Source organism: Lepidochelys kempii, chromosome 1 (genome assembly GCF_965140265.1).
Source record: "Lepidochelys kempii isolate rLepKem1 chromosome 1, rLepKem1.hap2, whole genome shotgun sequence".
NCBI classification, from domain to species: Eukaryota; Metazoa; Chordata; order Testudines; family Cheloniidae; genus Lepidochelys; species Lepidochelys kempii.
The window spans coordinates 309503825-309525912 of record NC_133256.1 but is presented as its reverse complement, the minus strand read 5'-3'; the positions used below and the strand labels follow the sequence as shown (position 1 = coordinate 309525912).

Genomic DNA, 22088 nt, shown 5'->3' with positions numbered 1-22088 from the left:
TACTTTTTACATGCATTTTCAACATGAGATGTAAAACATCTTTTCCATACAAAATTTCAACAACTTTTAAATGAAAATCATACAATATAAGAGTCTAAATCTGATTATCTTTTTGTGACTAAAGAATAGCTGTTCACCCTTTAGGCAGGATTTGATTTGAATCAAACCTGTGTAAATATAGCATAAGCGTTTTGACCTGTAAACCTGTGGGGAAACAAAGAAAGGAAAATGGGGCTTCAGCTACTGAGTGGTATTTTCAGTGACAAAATTGTACAACTGTTCCATACTGTAATTGGATTTGATATTCAAGAGGTAAATATAAATATATATTTTGGATATTCAGAATGTATTAATGGTTGGATATGGACTTGACTTTTAGGAGTTTAATGTCATGCATCATTCATAGTGGTGGACTTTTCCTTATGAATTTTCATATGTTATAAGTACTTGGATTTAACCTATGCTGCTTTTTTTTTTTTTGTTATGAGGAACTAATGATATCCAAATACCTAATATACAGGCAAGAGCAAGCTTAAAGTTGTATACGTTTAGGATACTGGAGAAATGGTAAGGAGAAGATGGTTGGGGAGAGTATACTGGCAAAGATACTACTACAAGTCTAGTTAGTTTCATCCCACTATGTTTTGCTTGTATATTTTTAAATGTTTGACATATCTGTTTAGAGTGCATATTCCTGGGGGTGGGGAAAGTATTCCTACTTTCCCAGCACCAAGTATGTGTTTGGGAAACTACTGTAATACACAACAAAATATATATTTTATTAATTTACTAAATTTTTAGAATTTCTAAATATTTCTAAAATTATATTTATGCTGAATTGAATGGAAAGAGCTGTTACAGTAGTTGACCAATTGATGTTTTCAGGACAAAATTGCTAGTTTATATTTTGTAAATATCTGAATGTTTACATTTTGAGTAATGAAGTTCTAAAATTTTCATTTTAAAAGATTATCGCCAAGTTAAAGTATCTTTTGCTTATGTGAATGAGAGGTTTTTAATAGACTCCCTCAAATTTTTAATGGGTTCCAGAGCTTCGCTGGATTTGTTTATTTGCAGTATTGCTACTGATCCACAATAAGGTTTTGGTTTTGTTTTTTTTTAAATGGTAAGTGCTGGTATCTTCCAAGATAAAGCCACTAGATGGCATTCCACATGAGGACTGCAGTTAGGTAAACAAATGCTATTGTATCAGATGCCAAATGATTATATGCTGAATGAGGGTGAGCAATGTCAGATGATGAAAAAGGAATTAAAATAAACGGTTTTAGATAATGGGTACTGAGCTGATGTGAGATGAAGCAAGATGAAAATATGCACATGGGTATGAATTTTCATATTGCATTGAGTAGTTTTCCCATACACATAAGAAAAAAACACTTTGCTCTTATCACGTCTCCAAAGTGCAGTAGCAACTGAAACACGAAGAAAAAAATCTTGCGCCAACTCTGCTGAAAATAAAAAAGGGATGTCGTAGTGAAGTAGAAGTATACGTTGTAGCCTTCAGAACCATCTTCCAGTCCTTTCTCCAACCTTCACTCACGCAAGGTATGTCTGCAGTAGGGTTTTTGACTTGAGTGAATTGGCAAATTACCTCAAGGTGGCTAACACATTTTGTAAAGTTAGCTGTGTTAGTCCTAGGACATGACACAAGGCAGGTGAGGTAATATCAGTTATTGGACAAATTTCTGTTGGTGGAAGAGACAAGCTTTTGAACTTCATAGAGCTTCTGAAGAAGCTTGAAAGCTTGTCTCTTCCACATACAGAAGTTGGTCCAATAAAAGATTACCTCACCCACATTCGTAAAGATTAATCTGTACACTCACTAATTGTTCCAGGTTGCAATAATTTCTAGTTTTTGATTAAAATGGTATACTTTTAAAGTTTTTGAAGTCATTCTGGAACAAACAATTGGAGTATCTAGACTAGCCTGTACAAATGTGTTAACTACCTGGAGATAGCTAGTGGGTTTTGTTTTGTTTTGTTTTTAAAAAAACACTTTAGTGAAGACAAACCCTACAATTTGCTAATACAGGTTTTCCTGCTTTCTAAGTTGAGAAACAGTTATGGCTTACTCCTATATTAAACCCTGATAATTAAACCCACTTGCAATGATTTTCATTATCTCAGGCTCTATCTACGCTATGGTGATTGTGCTAGCTGTACAGTAGACATTAACTCCTTCCATCGGTGCACGTTTTCCATTGGTGTAGGAATGCCACCTCCCTGAATGAAGTTAGGTATGTTGATGGAAGCTTGCAGATGCAGCTAGGTTGGCATAGTTATGTCGGTTGGGTGTGGATTTCCCCATCCTACACTCTGACTGATGTGGTTATGTTGGTAGACCAAGCCCCAGAAAACAGTAAGTAAATCATATGTGCTCTGCATGATAAAATTGCAGATTTAACTGATTTTATGTTGTGGAATCAACATTAAATACCAATTGCTGGTAAAAAAGTGGGAACAAGTAATGAATTAGAGCTCTGATGCATTAGTGTGTGCTATTTTTTAAAATAGTGCCCATTTTCATTTCACTCTTTATCCTAGCCAGCAAAAGACGCATCCTTGCAGAAGAGGGAAGTGTAGCAATTTTTTACTTTACACACAAACTCACTAAAATAAATGTATATATTTGGAATTTAAATCCAAATCACTGCAGCAACCAGCAAAGTACACATACATTTTACAGAGAGGGTTAATTTGTCAGATTTAATTTTATATAAGATGTACAATATTACAAGTAATTCATTCTAAGACAAATGTGCTACCAGAGCATATTTTAAAGAGACTAATTATTTTGGCAATCTGTTACCACTTGATTGTCCTCTATTAATCATTCTGGAAATATGTGATAAAAGAAAACGTTACAATTATCTGATGTAGTACAGCAAGGCAACTCAGAGCAAATTTTAAAGTTAAGAAACCTCACCTCTTTAAAACACTGAGATTTTTCTGATGAAAGTCAATAGGTAAATACAAAGTATTGTGTAGGATGGGGCTGAATGCAAGAGTTCAGAGCTTATTAGACCACACAATGTACATATTGCCATGTAACGGCAACTGAGAGTTATGTAATGGCAACTGTGAGTGAGGTCTCCATTGCTATCACCTGATCTGTTCAGAGTAGTTATGCTCTGAATGGGACCTAAGTTTTTTTTGTTGTTGGCTGCAGGAGCTCTCCAGGGTTTGCCCATTTAAAAAAGGGGTGGGGCGGGGGCATAATTGAGTGCTAATGTATACAAAACATACTGTGTGTTTGTTTATATACAAGTGAAAGACTGTTTCCCTGTCCCAAAGCGCTTGCAGCCAAAGCTAAAACATATAAAACACTCTGGGGGAGGTGGAGGAGGAGAAACAGTGGACAAGAGTGGGAGAAGGAAATAAAAGGTTTGTTAAGACAGTCATGTAGACAGTAGGGAGCCAAACAAGATGAGACCGATGGGAACTAAGTTTTTGTAGGGTTTTGAAGATGAGAACTATGGGACTGAATTTGATGCTGAAGGTGAGAAGAAGCCTATAAAGGAATTCAGAGGCACTAGCTATGGTCCTTGTGGTAGGAAAGTGGATGATTTTTCATAGCTGAGTATAAGGTTGAGAGGTCAAGGAGAGAGTCACTAGACTAGAGAGAATGAGTTTGCACCCATCCACTGTCGATATCCTGATCTTCTCCAGTCAGGTTTCAGGCCAGGTCTTGGAATGGAGACAGCATGGCAATGCTGTTGGGATATTTCTACTGATGAGAAGGCCCATATTCATACCTGTAAATCTCTCTGTGGTATATGATACCATACAGCTATGGCATACTATCTGCCTCAGCAATGTTATCAGGATTAACAGGAAAGCATCAAAATGGCTCGCTCCATGTTTCTTTCAGGATCCTCCCAGAGTGGTGATAGGTAGCTGTTCCTCCACCTCCATATGCTCAGCTGTGAATTTTCTCCTCAATGCATTTTAATACCTAGATGAGTTATTGTGGAAATTGAGTTAATCTGTCATAACAGGAATAGCCAGCTTCATCTCATCTTAATTCTAGTACAAATATCACAATTTCAGCACTTGGATGAATGACAGGTGTTTAAAGTTGGGTAAAGGTAAAAAGAAGGAAACATTTCAAAGGGCTAACTTTCTCCTTTCATTGTATTGTATCGAAAGTTAGCCCCAGATTGTGAAAACATTGCATGACCGTGAGGCCTTCTGGGATTTCTGAATGCAGTTGGATGCTTAAATAGCTATAGCTGCAAAAACACACCCTCCTATTGTTTTACATTTCAAAACATCTGCATGAAATTAGCAAAAAGGCTATACCCTCTCCCCTTGGATTATTTCATGAGCCATGTCCTCTTGATCTTCAGGTTGGATTAGTGCAATTCATTTTTCCTTATTATGAATATGCAGAATTTAAAAACAAACCCTTTATACCGGAATGCAGCAGCGTGCCTGCTCACCAACACCAGCCACTGATAGCACATCACCTCAGTGCTCAAATCACTGTTCCTTTCAGAATAAACAATCGGTTTCAGTCTGTCCCATTTTGCAAGGCCCTCCATAAAAAAGTGGCCCTGAGTGTCTCAGAGACTTTCTGTGACTGACCTCTCAGCTTCATTACTCCAGACCTATGAAATTGTCATCCTCAAGGGTAAAATTCAGGATGTTCTCGGAAAGGGCCAAGGCTTTGGAACACATGGCTGGAGGAAATTAGAATGACCTTTGGAAGGAAGTGTGAAATTCATACCTCAGTTTAGTGTTGCACAACTAATAGTAGCAAGAAAGAATGAATAAATAGAGGCGAAGGCAAGGAGGACAGTGTGAGAGAGGGTAGGAGAGAAAACTAATGTATGAGGATGATGGGGAAGAATAGCCCAGGCTGGTATAGGGGAAATGGAGAGAAAATTAGAGCTGAACTATTTTGAAAATGGTTATTCACTCTTTGGGAAGCACTGAGATACTGTTTTAATAACCTAGATAGATAAATGAGGTGTGAAATGATAAAAGGGTTTAGTGATGGAAATGGAGAGGAGAAAAATATGATTTGGTGTCTCAGTTTGAGAAGAAAAAAGTGATAGTACTTGATCTTGTGGGTCAGGAACAATAAGATTGCTGAAAATAACAAACAGGAAAGGAATGATGGAAATAGATTTGGAAGAAAGATGACTTCATTTTTCCACTATTGCCTTCAACTTTCTGACATCCAGGAGAGGACAGAGCTATGAACAGGCAGGCATGACTGCTCCACCAGAAGCTCAGTGGGAAAACCTGATCTGTCATGAAACCAGAAGGCTCTAAATTCTTGCACTAGACCTCAATGACTACTCTTTAGAGTAGTGGTTCTCAACCTATTTACTATTGTAGGCTGCGTCCAATACTACCTGTATGGCCCTGAAGACGTCTCATGGGCCGTAGCTGTGTGCTGACTGGACCACAAGTTGAGAACCAGTGCTTCAGAGGCAAGTGAATGTTTGCACAGCACTTTGAACATGTAGAGTGCTATGGGTGGTAATAGTAGTAGTAAGACACAGCAGAAAGTCAAATGGTGGTTATGTTGGTGGTGAAGGTTTGTGATGAATGAGGGGTATCTCCATTCCTTTAAAAAGTGTTAATTGAAAAGGCTTCATATTAATAGATTAAAATAGTCACCTTATAATGTCAACAAGTCTGTCTTTGCAGTGTAATTTGCATACTGTAGTCAAAATAATCAGAATACTCACTCAGGATATTGTTAGTGACAAGTGGAAGTTCATTAAGGGTCAGTTCTGTATGCGCTGTAAAATGTTTAAACTGCAACACTGCCAACAGGTCAACTACCACTACCTTGTGGTATCTGAATACTGTGTGCACATATGTATTAATCTCTTTAATATAATATATAGGTGTCCTTTAGGGTACATACACTATTTGTGGGATCATTCCTGTTGCCGGCACCCAGTGCTGAGAGGCTGAACAACAGCTTGAGTGGTTCGTTACCCGGTGTGCTACACCCAATAATCACAACAGGGTGGAGAAGCAGAAAAGTTTATTTGCAGCTGCAAAAAGGTACAGGGAGAATAAAATCTCAAATCCTGCACAACAGAGCAGGAAGGTACACAGGCTTTTATACATCCTTTTTCCCAAATGCATTTACTTGTTTGATAAGCGTCTGAGCAGGTTCTGTGTATAAGCGATGAAGGGTCGCATTTTCTAAAATGTGCATGGACTACTATGGATTTTGCACGCAGGGATGATTACGTCTCACACAGATGAGGTGCGCACTTGCATCTGTCAGTGTTCTTCAAAGGCAGGCCCGCCACTCGAATCTAAACTGCGTAACTAATCATGAATGCTCACACAGCACCCCCCGGGCTTACGGTTCAGTGCAGGTGACCACCCCTGTATTTAGCGAGAGAGTCGCTGGGCTGCAGGAGCGAGCCCCACGGTTTCGCAGGCCCGTGTTCTCCCCATTGTGTCAGTGACGAGGTGCTTAAGCAACGGCGGTGCTGGCGCAGAGCCTGGACTGGAGCGACCACACCAGCTACAGGCCTTTGTCTCCGACGCAGCACCTCCCTGAGCAGCGCGAGCTGGCGTCAAACCACATCCAGCCCGGAGAGCCGGCTCTGCTCCGCAGTGCCCGCTCTCGCCTGCACCCACTCCCCTCCCCCCCCGCCTGTCATTTCCTTCCCCTCCGCCCTAGATCTCGCGAGACCGTGTGAAATTCGAGGTTGTCATGGCTACAACGACAACGGACCGGCGCTCAAGACTGCTCGGGGCGAGAAGCGATTTGTCCGGGAAGCGGCCCTGAAGCTTTGGGGCTGAGGTAAAGGGGCCTCGACCCGGGGTATAAACCAGTCCCCGGTGAGGGAATCACGCGGCGCAGGTAGCCGGCGTAGAGGCGGGGAGCCGCAGCGGCAAGCGGTACTCGTACAAAAGCGGGAGGCTGGCGCCTACGGCTCCCAGCATGCCGTGCGGCGTTCCCGCGGCGGGGGCTAAGGTGGCGGAGCGGCGCAGTGCATGCTGGGAGCTAGAGTCTAACGGCTGTACCTGTATTTGTAGAGTGGGCTTCGGGGCCTGCGGTGCATTCTGGGAGCTGGAGGCCCTTTGGTGCATTGGGGGGGGGGGCTGTACTTCATCAGCTACTGACCTAGGACAGTGTAATGGGGTCACGACCCACAGTCCCAATGCCCAAATAAAACCATGTGAGGGGCTTGGTGAGGCAATCTCAGCTGCATGATGGCAAGGGAGAGGGGGAAGAGGCAACAGGGTGGTGCATTGGCATCCTGTTTCATGACAGTACAGTGACTGCCCATCCAGCCTCAAGGTACCATGACACTGTATCAAAATGTCATCAGGTTCCACAGTAGGAGCCCGGCACACCCCTACAGATCCACTGAGGCTGATAGTAAGGCTAGAGCAGTGCCGGTGGGAAAGTCAATTTGCGCTCCTTCCTGTGCTGTGCTTGTAACAGACGCAGACGAGATGTTCCTTTGCCTTCGGCCCACTAGCAAGGTCTCCCTGACTGAACACTCTTCAAAAGGGTGATTCCAGCTTGCATTAGTTCCATTGTCTCTCTTACCATAGCATGTTTTCTACCTATTTTGCTATGAAAATAGATTGGATTCAGGTTCACTTGGCCCACATCGTGGGTTGAGTAGCAGAGAAGGAAATTATAAGCAGCTACCATTTCTAGTGAAATTTGCTCAGTGAGGTCTTAATTGCATGGGGGGGGAATTTTTACCAACTAATGGCTAGGCTACGCTCTATCCCACACTAATTAGGCCTCAGTTGAAGCATTGTGTCCAGTTCTGGGTGCCACGTTTCAGGAAGGATGTGGACAAATTGGAGAAAGTCCTGAGAAGATGATTAATGGTCTAGAAAACATGGCCTGTGAGGGAAGATTGAAAAAATTGGGGTTGTTTAGTCTGGAAAAGAGAAGACTGAGAGGGGACATTATAACAGTTTTCAAGTACATTAAAGGTTGTTACAGGGAGGAAAGAGAAGAATTGTTCTTAATCTCTGAGGATCGGACAAGAAGCAATGGGCTTAAATTGCAGCAAGGGGGGTTTAGGTTGGACATTAGGAAAAACTTTCTAACTGTCAGGGTGGTTAAGCACTAGAATAAATTGCCTAGGAAGGTTGTGGAATCTCCATCTTAGGAGATTTTTAATAGCAGGTTAGACAAACACCTGTCAAGAATGGTCTAGATCGGGGTGGACAAACTACGGCCTGCCAGCCGTTTTAAGACAGCCCTCGAGCTCCCGCTGGGCCAGTACTCCTGAGCCAGTACTAGCCACGGCAGAAGTCACGGAGGTCACAGAAAGTCACGGAATCCGTGACCTCCATGACAGACTCGCGGCCTTACCTACAGTTAGTGAAAATAATTGGGAAGGTCTTGAGCCCACCGTTGCAAGGATTGGTAATGCTTTTCTTTATGAACCAAAGATCCAAGCCACTATTAAATAGGCAGTATAGTGATAGATATGGTTAAGTGTGTTTGGTAATTTAAAGTACCCATATGCTTGGGGATAGGCACCACTATGCAATTCTAAAATAAACAAAAAAGTTTGTGAATTATTATGCTTATTCATGCAGCAATCGTAAAAATAGGTAATCTTAAATTTCAGGAAAATGGCTGATCCAAAGGAGGTGGTGGATAGCTACAGTGAAGTAGATAGAACTGAAGCATCAGACACTGAAAAGCAAATGATAGAGCACACACAAATAAAGCCACAAGCAGAAGACGATACAGAGACTGATCACATTAGCACTGCAGAGACATTGGTTCTTCTGAAAGCAAGGACAGCTGCATCACAATCAAATGAGGATGGACTACAAAAGGAGCAGGAACCCGCTCCAGAGGCTCGCGGGCAGGAATCGGAGCTGGAACCCGCCCCAGAAGCTCGCGGGCAGGAACTGGAGCTGGAACCCGCCCCAGAGGCTCATGGACAGGAACCGGAGCAGGAACCCGCTCCAGAGGTTCGCGGGCAGGAACCAGCTCTTGAAGAACAAGAGCAGACAAGTGTAGAAGGGCAGGAACTGGCTCTTGAACAGGAAAATGATCTTGCTGTGGGTAATCAAGAAGAATTGCTTGGAAAAGGTGAACAGGGTGTATCTGAGCCAACTGCTCCATTAACTGAAGAAATTTCTCAAATTACTACAGAAACATTTGCTAAGTTGTTAGCAGCTGAAATATACAACTTAGGTAGGAAGCAACGGGAGGCTTTGGAATCTGAGATATCATTGGCAGAAGTGATGACAAATGCAACAGCAACAGGTATAAAATTTGCCGCACATAAAAATTGGCTGTTACTGACATCTTTTTACAAAAGCTATGTTACCATATTTATTCACAACTTGCCAATGGATTGATTCTTGGCTTTTTCTCATCACCTTATTGAGGCAACATGGACTCCAGCCAATATTTGGTATTTTGGATGTAAAAATCAACTTCAAACCATATTATATTAATAAAAATTGTGTTCCACCGTATCCACCTGCTGGAACACCAAACAAACAGATTAAAGTAATATTTTACTACTAACCTGGGAGCGAAGTGTAGAATAAACTAAAAGTGTTTTATATATTGATCCCTATTTCTCTGTTTAGAATGTTCTCTTCATTGAGAACCACAAATAAGCTGAGCAGTTCTGTCATATTGGCATGCAAATTCACACAGTAGTGCTGCCATTGGTATGTTTTACATTCTGATTTGTTTACATTTCATAATTTTGGTGTAAATTTTAAATATAATATTTATAATATAAATGTATTTCTTATATATAGATATAAAATGTACACTATTATGCACAGGAAGCATATTTGGATGGAGGAAAGAAAAATGCCTTATGCATATTGCAAGAGCTGAGATTCAGTTTTTCAATCTAAATAAAAGGATATTTATAATCCTTTCAATTAATGTAACAGGAATTGGCATCTCTGTTTATTTTCCTCAGTTAAAATCATGTTGGTTCCTGAGATCCAGATGATCACAATGGCTTTTAACATTGGTCAAACTGTAAGGAAGCTCAAGCAATGCTTTGCATTACAGCTAAAAGTACCACCAGATGTCTTACAGGTCGTATTTCAAGGTATGTATCAAGGATATATTAAAAACTTCCTTTGTTCTTCAGCCCTATTAAAAATAATAAATGGTTAGGCCCCAATCCTGCAATTGGATCATCAAAGGCAGAGTTCTGTGGGGCTCCACATGTTGGATCACATTAAAGAAGTTCTGTATTAAAATCACAAATGAGTTTGATTCCTCATAGTTTAAATTCCAGGGTAGTACTAATTAAGAGGTCTCTTGGTTTTTGATACTGTTTCTCTCCCTCTATGTGTGAAACTTGCAAGCTGCTAATTGCGTTAGTACATTCTAAGACAGAGTCTGTTCTCAAAGCAATTCACACAGAGAGAGACTCAAAACAATACTCTGTAACAACAGAAACAGCGCCCAGAGACTCCCTGCCCTTTTGTTGTATTAACAATTGTGGTTAAAATAGAGATAGAGGATGGATGCTTGGTGTGGATAATAACTGAATGATCAGGGAGGTGCCAGCCTGAGAATCCAGTGTCCATCGGCTGAAGAAGGCGTTAAGTGGACATAACCAGAGGACCCCCGGAGGGCAGACTGGAATCCACCCAACAGCCTCAAGAATGGGAGAACCAAAGAACAAGATAACATCTAGCAGCACGGAGCTATCAGGAATGTGCTATCTGCTGATTGATTCAGCAACAGCATGATGAAGCAATTCCCATAGACTGGCATAGGAAGAAATTCCTGTAAAAATGGACTCTAGAAAGTGAGAACTTTGGGGTCTGATTCTGCAAACCAACTTCCAGGAGCATCAGATGTGCATCTGACAAGGCCCTGCTCCCTCCTCGTGTCCAGGCCACCTGGGCAGTGGCTTGGCATGAGCAACTCTAAGGCTGGTAACTGTGATAACAACCTTGCAGAACCTGTGTGTGTGTGTGTGTGTGAGAATGAATGTGTGAATAAATATGAGATTGAATGGAATGTTATAGCTATAACTAACTGCTTACTATGATTCTTTCTGTATTCACAATAGTATTTTGTGTATTTTAGTATTCACAATGGTATTTTGCCTTTTCCCCTTTAATAAGATGCTGCTGGTTTTTATTTTATTGGTATAACATACATAAGTAAAGTAGTCTGATCATGCAGGATCAAGACCTTATTTAGTGTTCTTAGTAGAAACATATTTCTGGCATATACCATATAGTAAAATTTAAGAGGCCTGGTGTCAGATCATTGACATCAGTGGAATTACCCCAAGAATGATTTTACCCCTGAAGGAATAGGATCCAGCTGAACTCACTTAGGTGTTTTGTCTCTGCATGACAAAAAGCTGTAAACATGTCTTTCAGTCAGTAGATATATCTCCTAATACACACAGGGAGCAGGTCCATTGAATAAGAAGTTGTATTTTTACATCAACTCCTCACAGGAGAACCACACTTCAAAAGTTTTTTGTTGGTGAACCAAACAAAACCTTAATATTTTTCTAATGATGAAAACATGTTTTTTATTATTATACTCCAGTTATTTTCCTTAAACATTTCACAAAAGTATTCTCTCCGGGCTGACACCAAACTTGAAAAGTTCCATACCCTTTTTTTTTCTACTTCAGAAAACTTAGAGTAAGTGAAATCTTAGAGCATATCTGATTTAGTAGCAGAGTGCTAGGTAGGACTGGAAAGGAAACAGTTGGTGTTTTCGCAAAAAGAAAAGGAGTACTTGTGGCACCTTAGAGACTAACCAATTTATTAGAGCATAAGCTTTCGTGAGCTACAGCTCACTTCCTCAGATGCATATCGTGGAAACTGCAGCAGGCTTTATATATACACAGAGAATATGGAATTAGAAAATGAGTAAGATCCAAGTGGTAGAGGCTGCTCTGGAAAATTACTATCCTTAATTTTTTCCTTTGGGGAAATGACACAGAGTAGGTGGTTTTCCTGGCATCTGTTTCTCAAAACTTTCTGCTTGAGTCAGTTTTCTTTCTTCCTTTTTTTTTTTTTTCCCTTTTCTTTTTTCTTGGAGGATCTGCAGGAGCAGAGGTGACCAAAAAGTGGCACAGAGTTGCTCCATGCTGGGCGACAATGGAATCGGCAGGCTAGGCTTTTCAAACCTGTTACAGTGGCATTAAAACACCTTGTCAAAACCAATGGAAATCCTCTAACAGACCCAGGGCTCAACTTCATGTATTTTAGTAACATCTTTCCATTAAAGAAATATTTATTTGAAATGTTTCATTAAAGTTAATGGCAGATTGTATTAATCTGAGTTGGTGTTTAAACCAGAGGTCTGCAGCAGAATATCCAGTGTATTTCAGCTTTCTGGCCAGTTTGTTTATGTGCACACAGCAGTTCTGCACACACATTAGCAAGTTTGTAAATAGAACTATTAAATAAAAAATAATATGTCAAAGATTTTCAAAAGCGACTAGTTAGTTTGTGTGTCCCAGTTGTTGGCTTCCCAACTGGGGACACCTTTCAGAAAGTGCTGAGCACATACCCTGGAAAGTGTCTTAAGAAACGTGAAAATTTATTGCTTATGGGTAAAATATTCAAAAGTGCTTAAGTCCCAAAAGTGCTTAAGTCCATCTGCTTTTGGAGTGGTAGCCATGTTAGTCTGTGTCAGCAAAAGGAACAAGGAGCACCTGTGGCACCTTAGAGACTAACAAATTTATTTGAGCATAAGCTTTCGTGGACTAAAACCCACTTCATCAGATGCATGCAGTGGAAAATACAGTAGGAAGATACATCTGATTTTACCTTTTCAACTGGTGAATCTAGCCACCAAATTTTAATTATCAGGGGACTGGAGCTGAGGGCATTCTCTGTATGTTTTAGAATAGAGGTGCTGTCATGTTTGTCTATCTGTGTAACCCAAACATTTTATTTTTAGTTTTCATATTAAAACTAAAATGTATTAATACCATTCAGCTGAGTTTTTACTAATACATTAAATCCTCAAGGAGGGCAAAGAGTAACTAAATGTAAAAGCTAGAATTTTATATGTATTTAATGTTAACAAATAAGATAAGTAAATACTTTAATTGCTGTGCCTTTTTTTCTAGAAAGTGAATATAAATGATTTTTTTCTCTTTGCGTGATGGTGACAATCTACATGGGACATATTTTGGGGCAGAAGTACCACAGTCTTTCCCTAAATTCAGCGGCAAACTGTCTCAAAACACCATGATTATTCTTTTATATGTTTCACTAACATCATCTGTAGTTTTTATTTCTTCCTGAGGAAAATTCTTTACTGTATCCTCATTTATTACAGAAGAACACCTTACATGGTTAATTTTTTTTTTTTTTTTTAGGGAGGCTAATTGAGGATAGTGAAACTCTCATGGATATTGGAGTTAGGCCTCATGGAACTATCCAAATTGAGATGTTCTCTCTTGATCCAGAACAGTACCCAATCAAAGCAATTAAATTGCAGCAGGACTATAACATGCCTGATGTCATAACTGTGAGAGTGCAAACAGGTCAATGTTTTTCAGATATGCATTAATATTAATATTTGTGTCAAATAATAATCAGATTACTTACAGAATAGTATACAATTGTATCTAATGATTGTAATATCTGAACAGATTCTGACACATTCCAAGATGTAGCAGTAGAGATTGAAAGGCCTACCTATCGTAAACCATTTCTGGGTGGATTTAAGCATAGTGTAACAGGTGTGGAATTTCATAATGCAGGATCACAAACGATACCCAAAAAACGACGTGACAAAGGAATTAAACTATTTTGCAGAGAGACACAGGTAATCTTTTAACAGTCTTTCATTTAGAACATTTTCTGCTAAGCAGAATAGAATATTGACATTGTTGCCAGAAATTAAGCTGATTGGAGAAATAATTGAGCATAAATTAGAAATAAATATCAAAATAAGCAGTTTAACTTAAAAACAAATAGTTAATAAGATTAACTTGCATGATTTTAAGTAGCTGACTTTTATTTTAATTGGAAAAGATACAAAAATCCTCAGTATAGGTTTTTATAATGTCATATTTTAATATAAATTATATTTTTGTTCCAGACCGTTGTGGAGAAAAATAAGCGCCAACAGACTAGAAATACAACCTCCACACAGATGACTAAAATTGGCCTCTATGTGTCAAACATGACTGACAAGCTAATAGAACCAAGAACGTATTTTACAGCAGAAGAATATCATAAACATAGACTTGATGCAGTAAGTTCTTATCCATTTATATGTAAAGCAACACATTATAGATATGATGGGATTAGTGTTTAAAGATGAATGGCAAAAATGCCTTTTAATCTTTAAATTTTGTTTTTATGATTGTCAGTGGGGTAGGGAAAAAGCATGTATCCGCTAATTTAGAGTGTTATCAGCGTTGTATTTTAACAACAGTGAGATCATCATTAGTTACTGCACATCTTAAGAAATTTCATTTGAAGACTCAGAATGAGTGACATCCCAACTGCTATGTATAGAAGTTTGTCTAAAAATGTTTTAATTTCCTCATAGGTTTCTCATAAAATTTCTTTAGTTAGGCAAATTGTAGGCATAAGTATACATGACTCCACAAGTTGATCCATGGAGGCACCATGGTCTAAAAAGAAGGAGCACTGGACAAACACAGAACAAAAAGTCCCTGCCTTAAAGCTTACAATCTATGTATAAGACAACAGAGCGATACAGACGCAGGGGGGAGTACAAGGAACAATGAGACAGTATTGGTTAGTATAATAGGCAGTTGTTTCAGCATACCAGTGGCCTAATCCTTAGCAAGTTTTGTGTAGGCATCATGGCAAAGGAGAGTTTTGAGGAGGAATTTGAGGTAAGACCATGAGGTAGCCATATTTTATAATCACCAGGTCAGGCATACATTTGATAACTTGAAGCCAGATAGTCAGTGGTACACTTAGGCCCAATTGTGCTCTCACTGAAGTCAATAACAGAACTACCATCTACCTTGGTAGGAGTACAGTGAAGGTCATGATTTAGTTTTTGTACATTTTAAACAAAATTGTAATTTCTAACATATTTCTCTTCTACTTAAAACAAAATTTCTGGCATTGTACTTTAAATGGATAATTATTCATCTGTTTTATACTCTATTTAGGTAATAGTAATACAGACATATTTCCGACGATGGCATGCCATAAATGTTGTACAGAAATTAAGAGAAGAAAAAAGGTTGCACTTAGAATGGGAGGCACAAGAAGAGTTAAGGAAAAAAAGAGAGAAGGAAGAAAGATTGAGAAGGGAGCATGAGCGAAGATTGAATCCTAAAACAAAGGAAGACTTTGAACTACTTTACCATGCTTTAGAATGTAAGTTTTTCTTAGAGGCATTTTCAAATTGTCTCAGGCCTCAAATGTAGGTTTTGTTGAAAACGAACTTTTACAGAGCCCTGATGTCAGTGGAAATGTTTCCATTATGTTTTTTCAGTTTGCAATGGAAGTACTTTAAAAATGAAGTACTTTTAAAAGTAAATTACTATCTAGCAGCCAAATATTTTCTGTTTCATATTAGGAAGTAATCAGGTTACCAAATACAGCTGATAATTGTTTTATCTGATAGATTTACTGTTATCTTCATCCATTTCTGTTGCTGACTTCAGTTGGAGGAACTGGAATGTTTTTTTGTTTGTTTGCTTGAAATGCAATAAGATTAACATAACTGTGATGCACTTAAATAGCTGAAAATAAATCCATACAAAATGCAGATTTAATGTCCATAGTTCAGAATTTTAACCATCTAAACTGCCACAGAGGTTTGTAATATTTTAGCCAAAACTCAAAGGACAACATACACATGTCCTTAATCCCTTCTCATCCTCTGATGTCCTTTTAATCTTAATTTTCTTCTTCTCTCCTCTTTTATTTCCCTCTGACCATTTACTGAACTTGTTAATGTCCTGCATGTGAGTCTTCTGAGTCTTATTGTGACGGGTTGGATCACAGAAACCCCTTTGGGACTGCCACCTAATGTACCTAGACTACCTCTGAGCTTGTTTTCCCTGCCAGCTTGGGACTTCAGTACCTTGCCTTGTTTGAGCCAGACATGCTTGCCTGCTGCAAACACAGATCCAAGTCTGAACCACCTCCCCCACAAGCTGAAGGCTTAACTGAAAACAGCTTAAGAAGTGCTCCTGTCTCCGGCACTCAGATACTCAACTCTCCGTGGGGTCCAAACCCTAAATAAATTATGAGTTTACCCTGTATAAAGCTTATACAGGGTAAACTCATAAATTGTTCACCCTCTATAACACTGATAGAGAGATATGCACAGCTGTTTCCCCCCTTCCCCCCCGCAGGTATTAATACATACTCTGGGTTAATTAATACATACAAAGTGATTTTATTAAATACAAAAAGTAGGATTTAAGTGGTTCCAAGTAATAACAGACAGAACAAAGTGAATTACCACGCAAAATAAAATAAAACATGCAAATCTGTGCCTAATACAGTAGGAAACTAAATGCAGGTAAATCTCACCCTCAGAGATGTTCCAATAAGCTTCTTTGACAGACTAGCCTCCTTCTAGTCTGGGTCCAGCAATCACTCACACCCCTGTAGTTAATGTCTTTTGTTTCAGTTTCTTTCAGGCATCTCCTTGGGGTGGAGAGGCTATCTCTTGAGCCAGCTGAAGACCAAATGAAGGGGTTTTCCCAGGAGCATATATAGTCTCTCTCTTGTGGGTGGAAACCCCTGTCTCCCCCTGTGTAGAATCCAGCTACAAAATGGAGTTTTGGAGTCACATGGGCAAGTCACATGTTCATGCATGACTCAGTTTTCTACAGGATGTTCCCAGGAAAGCTCAGATGTGGATTGACATCTATTAAGGTCCATTGTTAACCAAGTATTCTCAATTACTTGAATAACCCCTTCACACTATGTTGACCAAATCTGCCCTAGGTGGTTTCTACAGCAAACACTTTAAATACAACATATAGCCAACGCTCATAACTTCAGAAATAAAAATGATACATGCATATGAATAGGATGAATACATGCAGAAGAACATAACCTTTGCAAAGATATGTTACATGGCATATCTAGCATAAAACATATTCCAGTTATGTCATATTTACACTCATAAGCATATTTCTATAAAGCATTATGGGGTGCAACGTCACACTTATCCCTCACTGAAATGAATCGTGTCTTCTAGTATAGCAAGACCTTTATAACTTTCCCTTGCAATAACACGAAGGAGGTGCTGCAAAGGGATACCTGCTATAACAGCAACAGGAGAATGACCTGAACATACAAATATTACACAGAGAATATCAGAGCATACCTTTCTGAAGAAAAACAATATCTTAAAAACTGGCCTTGTGCAAATGTTGTCATAAAATGAAACTACAGGAATTCCTCTAAAATTTCTCACATTGAATAAGACTGTTGTGATCTGTTGGTAGCCTCTGATAACATTACTTCTGTGGCTCAAGTGGTGATGGGGACAGCATTGTCTAGTGAACTGAATTCAAGATAGGGAGCTAAAAACTCTTGAGTTCTACTTGCATCTGTTCTGATTCTGCCAAACTTCAAGCGTCTAAAAGGCTAAACTGCTGTTCAACTGCTAAGTAGTATTGATGTTATTGGCCACAATTTTCAAAAATGACTAGTGGTTGTAGGTGTTTTTGGGCACCCGATATGAGACACGTTCAAGTGGCCTGATTTTCAGAGTGTGAGTGTGCAGCACTTTCTTAAATCAGGCTCCTGAAAGATGTGTGACAGGTTGGGTACCCAAAAATTGAGGACTCCAAAATCACAAGTCATTTTGAAAAGCTTGGTCATTTACTGTTAGTGCTTATGTTTGGAATCTGGAGCCCCATAGCATTTATTTTAAAACCTGTTTCGTAATTAACAATGTGACCCAGTCCACTTGGTTTTCTTTGAAGAGGCTTATTTGAGATAGAACCAGCAAAGATGGACTTGAAATCCCGAATTAGTCTTTCTATTTTTTTATTTGAAACTTGTGGTTATATAAGTGTTTCTTTTGTTTAGTTAAAATACCATCTGGTTCATAAATAAAATCCTGAGCTGTGCAAGTTGAGGAATTTAGTATCTAGGAAACACAAGAAGTTTGTGCCAGTACAAACAATGTAAAAGAAAATTTCATTACAGATGTTGGAAAAAAATCAGTCATTATATAAATGACTGTTTGCTTTTGTTGTTTGTTTGTTTGTTTGTTTGTTTAACTAGGTGCTTCTCTGTACAGTGACCTGCAATCACCTCATTAAAACAGAGCTTAGTGATTCTAGGAACCACTTTTTTTTCTACCTGCAGCTAGAAGTACTTTCACATTCTTACAGTGTCAACAGACTATGCAAGCTAAATCACTGTGACAGTAATAGAATGAGATTATTGGCCTCTAAAGATCTGTGAAGGGCATTGCCAGGGATCACAACAGGGGTGGTTTGTGACAGGGTCAGCCAGAACTGGCTAGAATTGTTGTCAGTCTCATTTTTCTTTTTCTCTTTTTTTAGCATGAATAGTAAACAAGCTCTAGTTTATATAATATATATAATATTTTAGTAAGGCAATTTTATTATTAAAATGTAAAATGGGTACATGGGAATAGTTAAAGACTGGAGATTTCTCAATACCTGTAAAGCAGTTGCACTATAAGGTGCATTTTTAAACTGGTTGCCTGAATTCAATAAGTGAATCTAGACAATTCCAATAGCTGTATCTAAACACCTTTTAGTCTCTTAAACACAACCTTGCTTACTATATTTATTAGTTTTGTCTTTTAAATTCCTGCCTCCTTGTGGTATATGAAGCTTTGGGCTATGCAATGCTATTGTTGACTAAAATGATTGCTCTTAGAAGTACCTTGGGATACTGTGAATTTGTCAGGCAGCCTAGCATTAAAACCATAGCAAAAGGAGCCTTAAGGAAATGAGTTAAAATATTCTAAAATGAAAAAGCATAAGGTGCTGGAGATAAGAAGTGAATAAACCTTTTCTTTGTGCAGCTTTTTTCTGGGATAGGGTATTATGTTAGATTTCCTGCCCTCCCCCCATTAAGTATACATTATATACTGTTTTCTTGACATGTATGCTTTGTTGTGTGACTGTTTTGGAATAATATTTTAAGAAAGGTTTTATGTATGCAGATAATTCTTAACTTTCCAAAAAAATAAAAAATCTCACAAAGAAAATTCCAGGTTGATTATATAATACATAAAGAAAAATCACTATCTCATTTTAAAACATTTTGATATTGTTAGGAACAGAAAGAAGTTCATAAGTGTATGTGCATATATCTATCAGCATTTATACACTGTGGTAATGGGCAGTACAAAACAAGCCAAAATAGATGTGTGTGTGCATATTACACCTAGCATGGGACATACAAGACAATAAGAAGAGGTTCTATAAATATATTAGGAGCAACAAAAAGACAAAGGAAAGTGTAGGCCCACTACTTAGCAGGAAAGGAGAGCTAATAATGGATAACATCAAGAAGTTTGAGGTTATTAATGCCTATTTTGCTTCAGTCTTCACTAAAAAGTTTAACTATGACCACATATTTAACACAATTAATACTAACAACAAGGGGTAAGGAACACAAGCCAGAATAGGGAAAGAACAGGTTAAAGAATATTTAGGGCCTGATGAAATTCATCCTAAACTACTTTAAGAAACTATCTGAAGCAGTCTTGGAACCATAAGCAATTATCTTTGAGAGCTCTTGGAGAACAGTTGAGATCCCAGAGAAGAGGAGAAGGGCAAACTTAGTATCTGTGTTTAAAAAGAGGAACCAAAAGGACCCAGGGAATATACACCAGCCTGCCTAACTTCAATATTGGGAAAGATACTGGAACAAATTATTAAACCATCAATTTGTAAGGACCTAGAGGATAATAGGGTTATAAGCAATAGCCATCCTGCATTTATCAAGAACAAATCATGCCAAAGCAACCTAATTTCCTTCTTTGACAGGGTTAGTGGCTTAGTGGATGCAGGGAAACTGTAAACTTGATATATCTTAATTTTAGTAAGGCTTTTGGCACAGACACACATGACAGTATAAGTTTTAAACAAACAATTTAATACTGTACACAGCGATGATGACTGTGAAGCTTGGTTGAGGTGGTGAAGGCAGAGGGTGGGATATTTCTCAGGGAATGCCTTATTGCTAAATGATGAACTAGCACTCGGCTGAGCCCACAAGGGTTAACACATTGTTGTTAATGTAGCCTCACACTCTACAAGGCAGCACAAATGGAGGGAGGGGAGACAGCATGGCAGACGGAGACACACACACCCTGTGTGTGTGTGTGTGTGAGAGAGAGAGAGATGTGCATTGCCCCTTTAAGTACACTGACCCCACTCTAAGTACACTGCCTTTTTAAGTAAATCAGCAAGTTGAGACAGCAGCTGCTGCTAGTTGTGTTCCCCCCCACCCCCGCCCCACTCTATGGAGATGGGGATAAGCGGGAGGCAGGAGCAGAGGGGAGGGGGACACCCTGACATTATCACCCCTCTCTTCCATCACCATCTCTGCACAGCAAGCAGGAGGCTCCCGGGAGCAACTCCAAGGCAGAGGGCAGGAGCAGCACATGGCAGTGGGGGGGATGGACAGCTGAATTGCCGGCAATTGATAGCCTGCTGAGCAGCTGCCGCACAGGGAACTTAGGGGAGCGGGGAGCTGATGGGGGGGCTGCCAGTCCACCCTGGTTCCAAGCCCCCACCAGCTAGCTCCAACGGGCTGCTCTTTCTGCAAGCAGTGGACAAAGCAGGCGGCTGCCAAACAATGTTAAAAGGGAGCATTGTGCAACTTTAAACAAGCATGTACTCTATTTGATCAGCAATGTAACAAGGAAACAACGTTAACCGGAACGACTTTAAGTGAAGAGTTACTTTACTTCGGAGGTCAGGGTTAGAATTCAACTCAACCTTGAAAAATTAGAGAAGTGGTCTGAAATCAACAAGATGGAATTCAGTAAATACAGGTGCAAAGTACTTCACTTAGGAAAGAAAACTCAAATGCGGAAATGCAAAATTGGGAATAATTGGATAGGTGGTAGTACTGCTGAAAAGGATCTGGGAGTTACAGTGGATCACAAATGGAATGTGAGTCAACAATATGATGTAGTTTTAAAAAAGGCTAATATCAATCTGGGGTATATTAACAGCTATGTTGTGTGAAAGACAGAACAGGTAATTGTCCCACTTTACTTGGCACTGGTGAGGCTGGAGCAGGAGTGTTGTGTCCAGTTCTGGGTGCCACACTAGGAATAATGTGGACAAATTGAAGAGAGTTCATAGAAAACCAACAAAAAATGATAAAACCTTTAGAAAACCTGACCTATGAGAAAAGATTAGAAAAAACCAACAACCCTGAGCATCTTTAATCTTGAGAGAAGACGACTTGAGGGGGAATCTGATAACAATCTTCGTATATGTTAAAGGCTGTTATAAAGAGATTAAGGATTGATTGTTTTCCATGTCCACTGGGTATATGCTGCTTAATCTGCATCAAGGAAGATTTAGGTTAGATATTAGGAAAAACCTTATAATTATAAGGATAATTAAGCACTGGAATTAATTAAGACTTTCAAGGGAGATTGAGGAATCCCCATCATTAGAGGTTTTTAAGAACAGGTTTGACTGTCAGGGTTGATCTAACCTTACTTGGTCCTGCCTCGGTGCCAAGCACTGGACTAGATGCCCTCTTGAGGTCACATCCAGCCCAATATTTCTATGATTCTATGATCTATATATGTATGTAATAGTTATTTAAACAAGTTAGTACAGTTGCCTGGCTTGTATATTCGAGTGCTGCAGTTGCTCTAACGATTTTCTCCCTGGCTTTCCACTGTTAGTTTTTTTGATAATGTGGTTCTAGGAGTCAGAAGGCCAGATTCTCAGCTGTGTGATATGATTTACGTACTGTAATTGCTTTTATCTCATGATTTTGGTGCACAATATCTATGTTCAGGGATCAAACTATTGGGGGGAGGGGAGAAGGAGGAAGTATTGGTATTTTACCTAGGTTTGCCCACAAATGGAACTCTGCTCACTATACAGTATATTCTGTAAATGTTCAAAACAGGACCATGAGTCCGCAGC

The 22088-nt window shown here is 39.3% G+C and overlaps 1 protein-coding gene across 3 annotated transcripts in view; it reads left to right on the top strand.

Annotated features, from left to right (window-relative positions):
* Positions 1 to 22088, top strand: part of IQUB (IQ motif and ubiquitin domain containing) — a 62662-nt gene that overhangs the window by 1735 nt on the left and 38839 nt on the right. The window contains exons 1-7 of one of the 3 annotated variants that reach the window (XM_073328231.1): positions 6543 to 6805; positions 8610 to 9259; positions 9939 to 10073; positions 13338 to 13505; positions 13614 to 13789; positions 14066 to 14221; positions 15120 to 15330. In XM_073328231.1, the coding sequence (XP_073184332.1) occupies positions 8614 to 9259; positions 9939 to 10073; positions 13338 to 13505; positions 13614 to 13789; positions 14066 to 14221; positions 15120 to 15330 (1492 nt within the window). In that variant the 5' untranslated portion in view covers positions 6543 to 6805; positions 8610 to 8613. Of the gene's footprint in view, positions 1 to 6542; positions 6866 to 8609; positions 9260 to 9938; positions 10074 to 13337; positions 13506 to 13613; positions 13790 to 14065; positions 14222 to 15119; positions 15331 to 22088 lie in introns of those variants that run through there. The other 2 variants (XM_073328232.1, XM_073328230.1) reach the window with 2 other exon arrangements.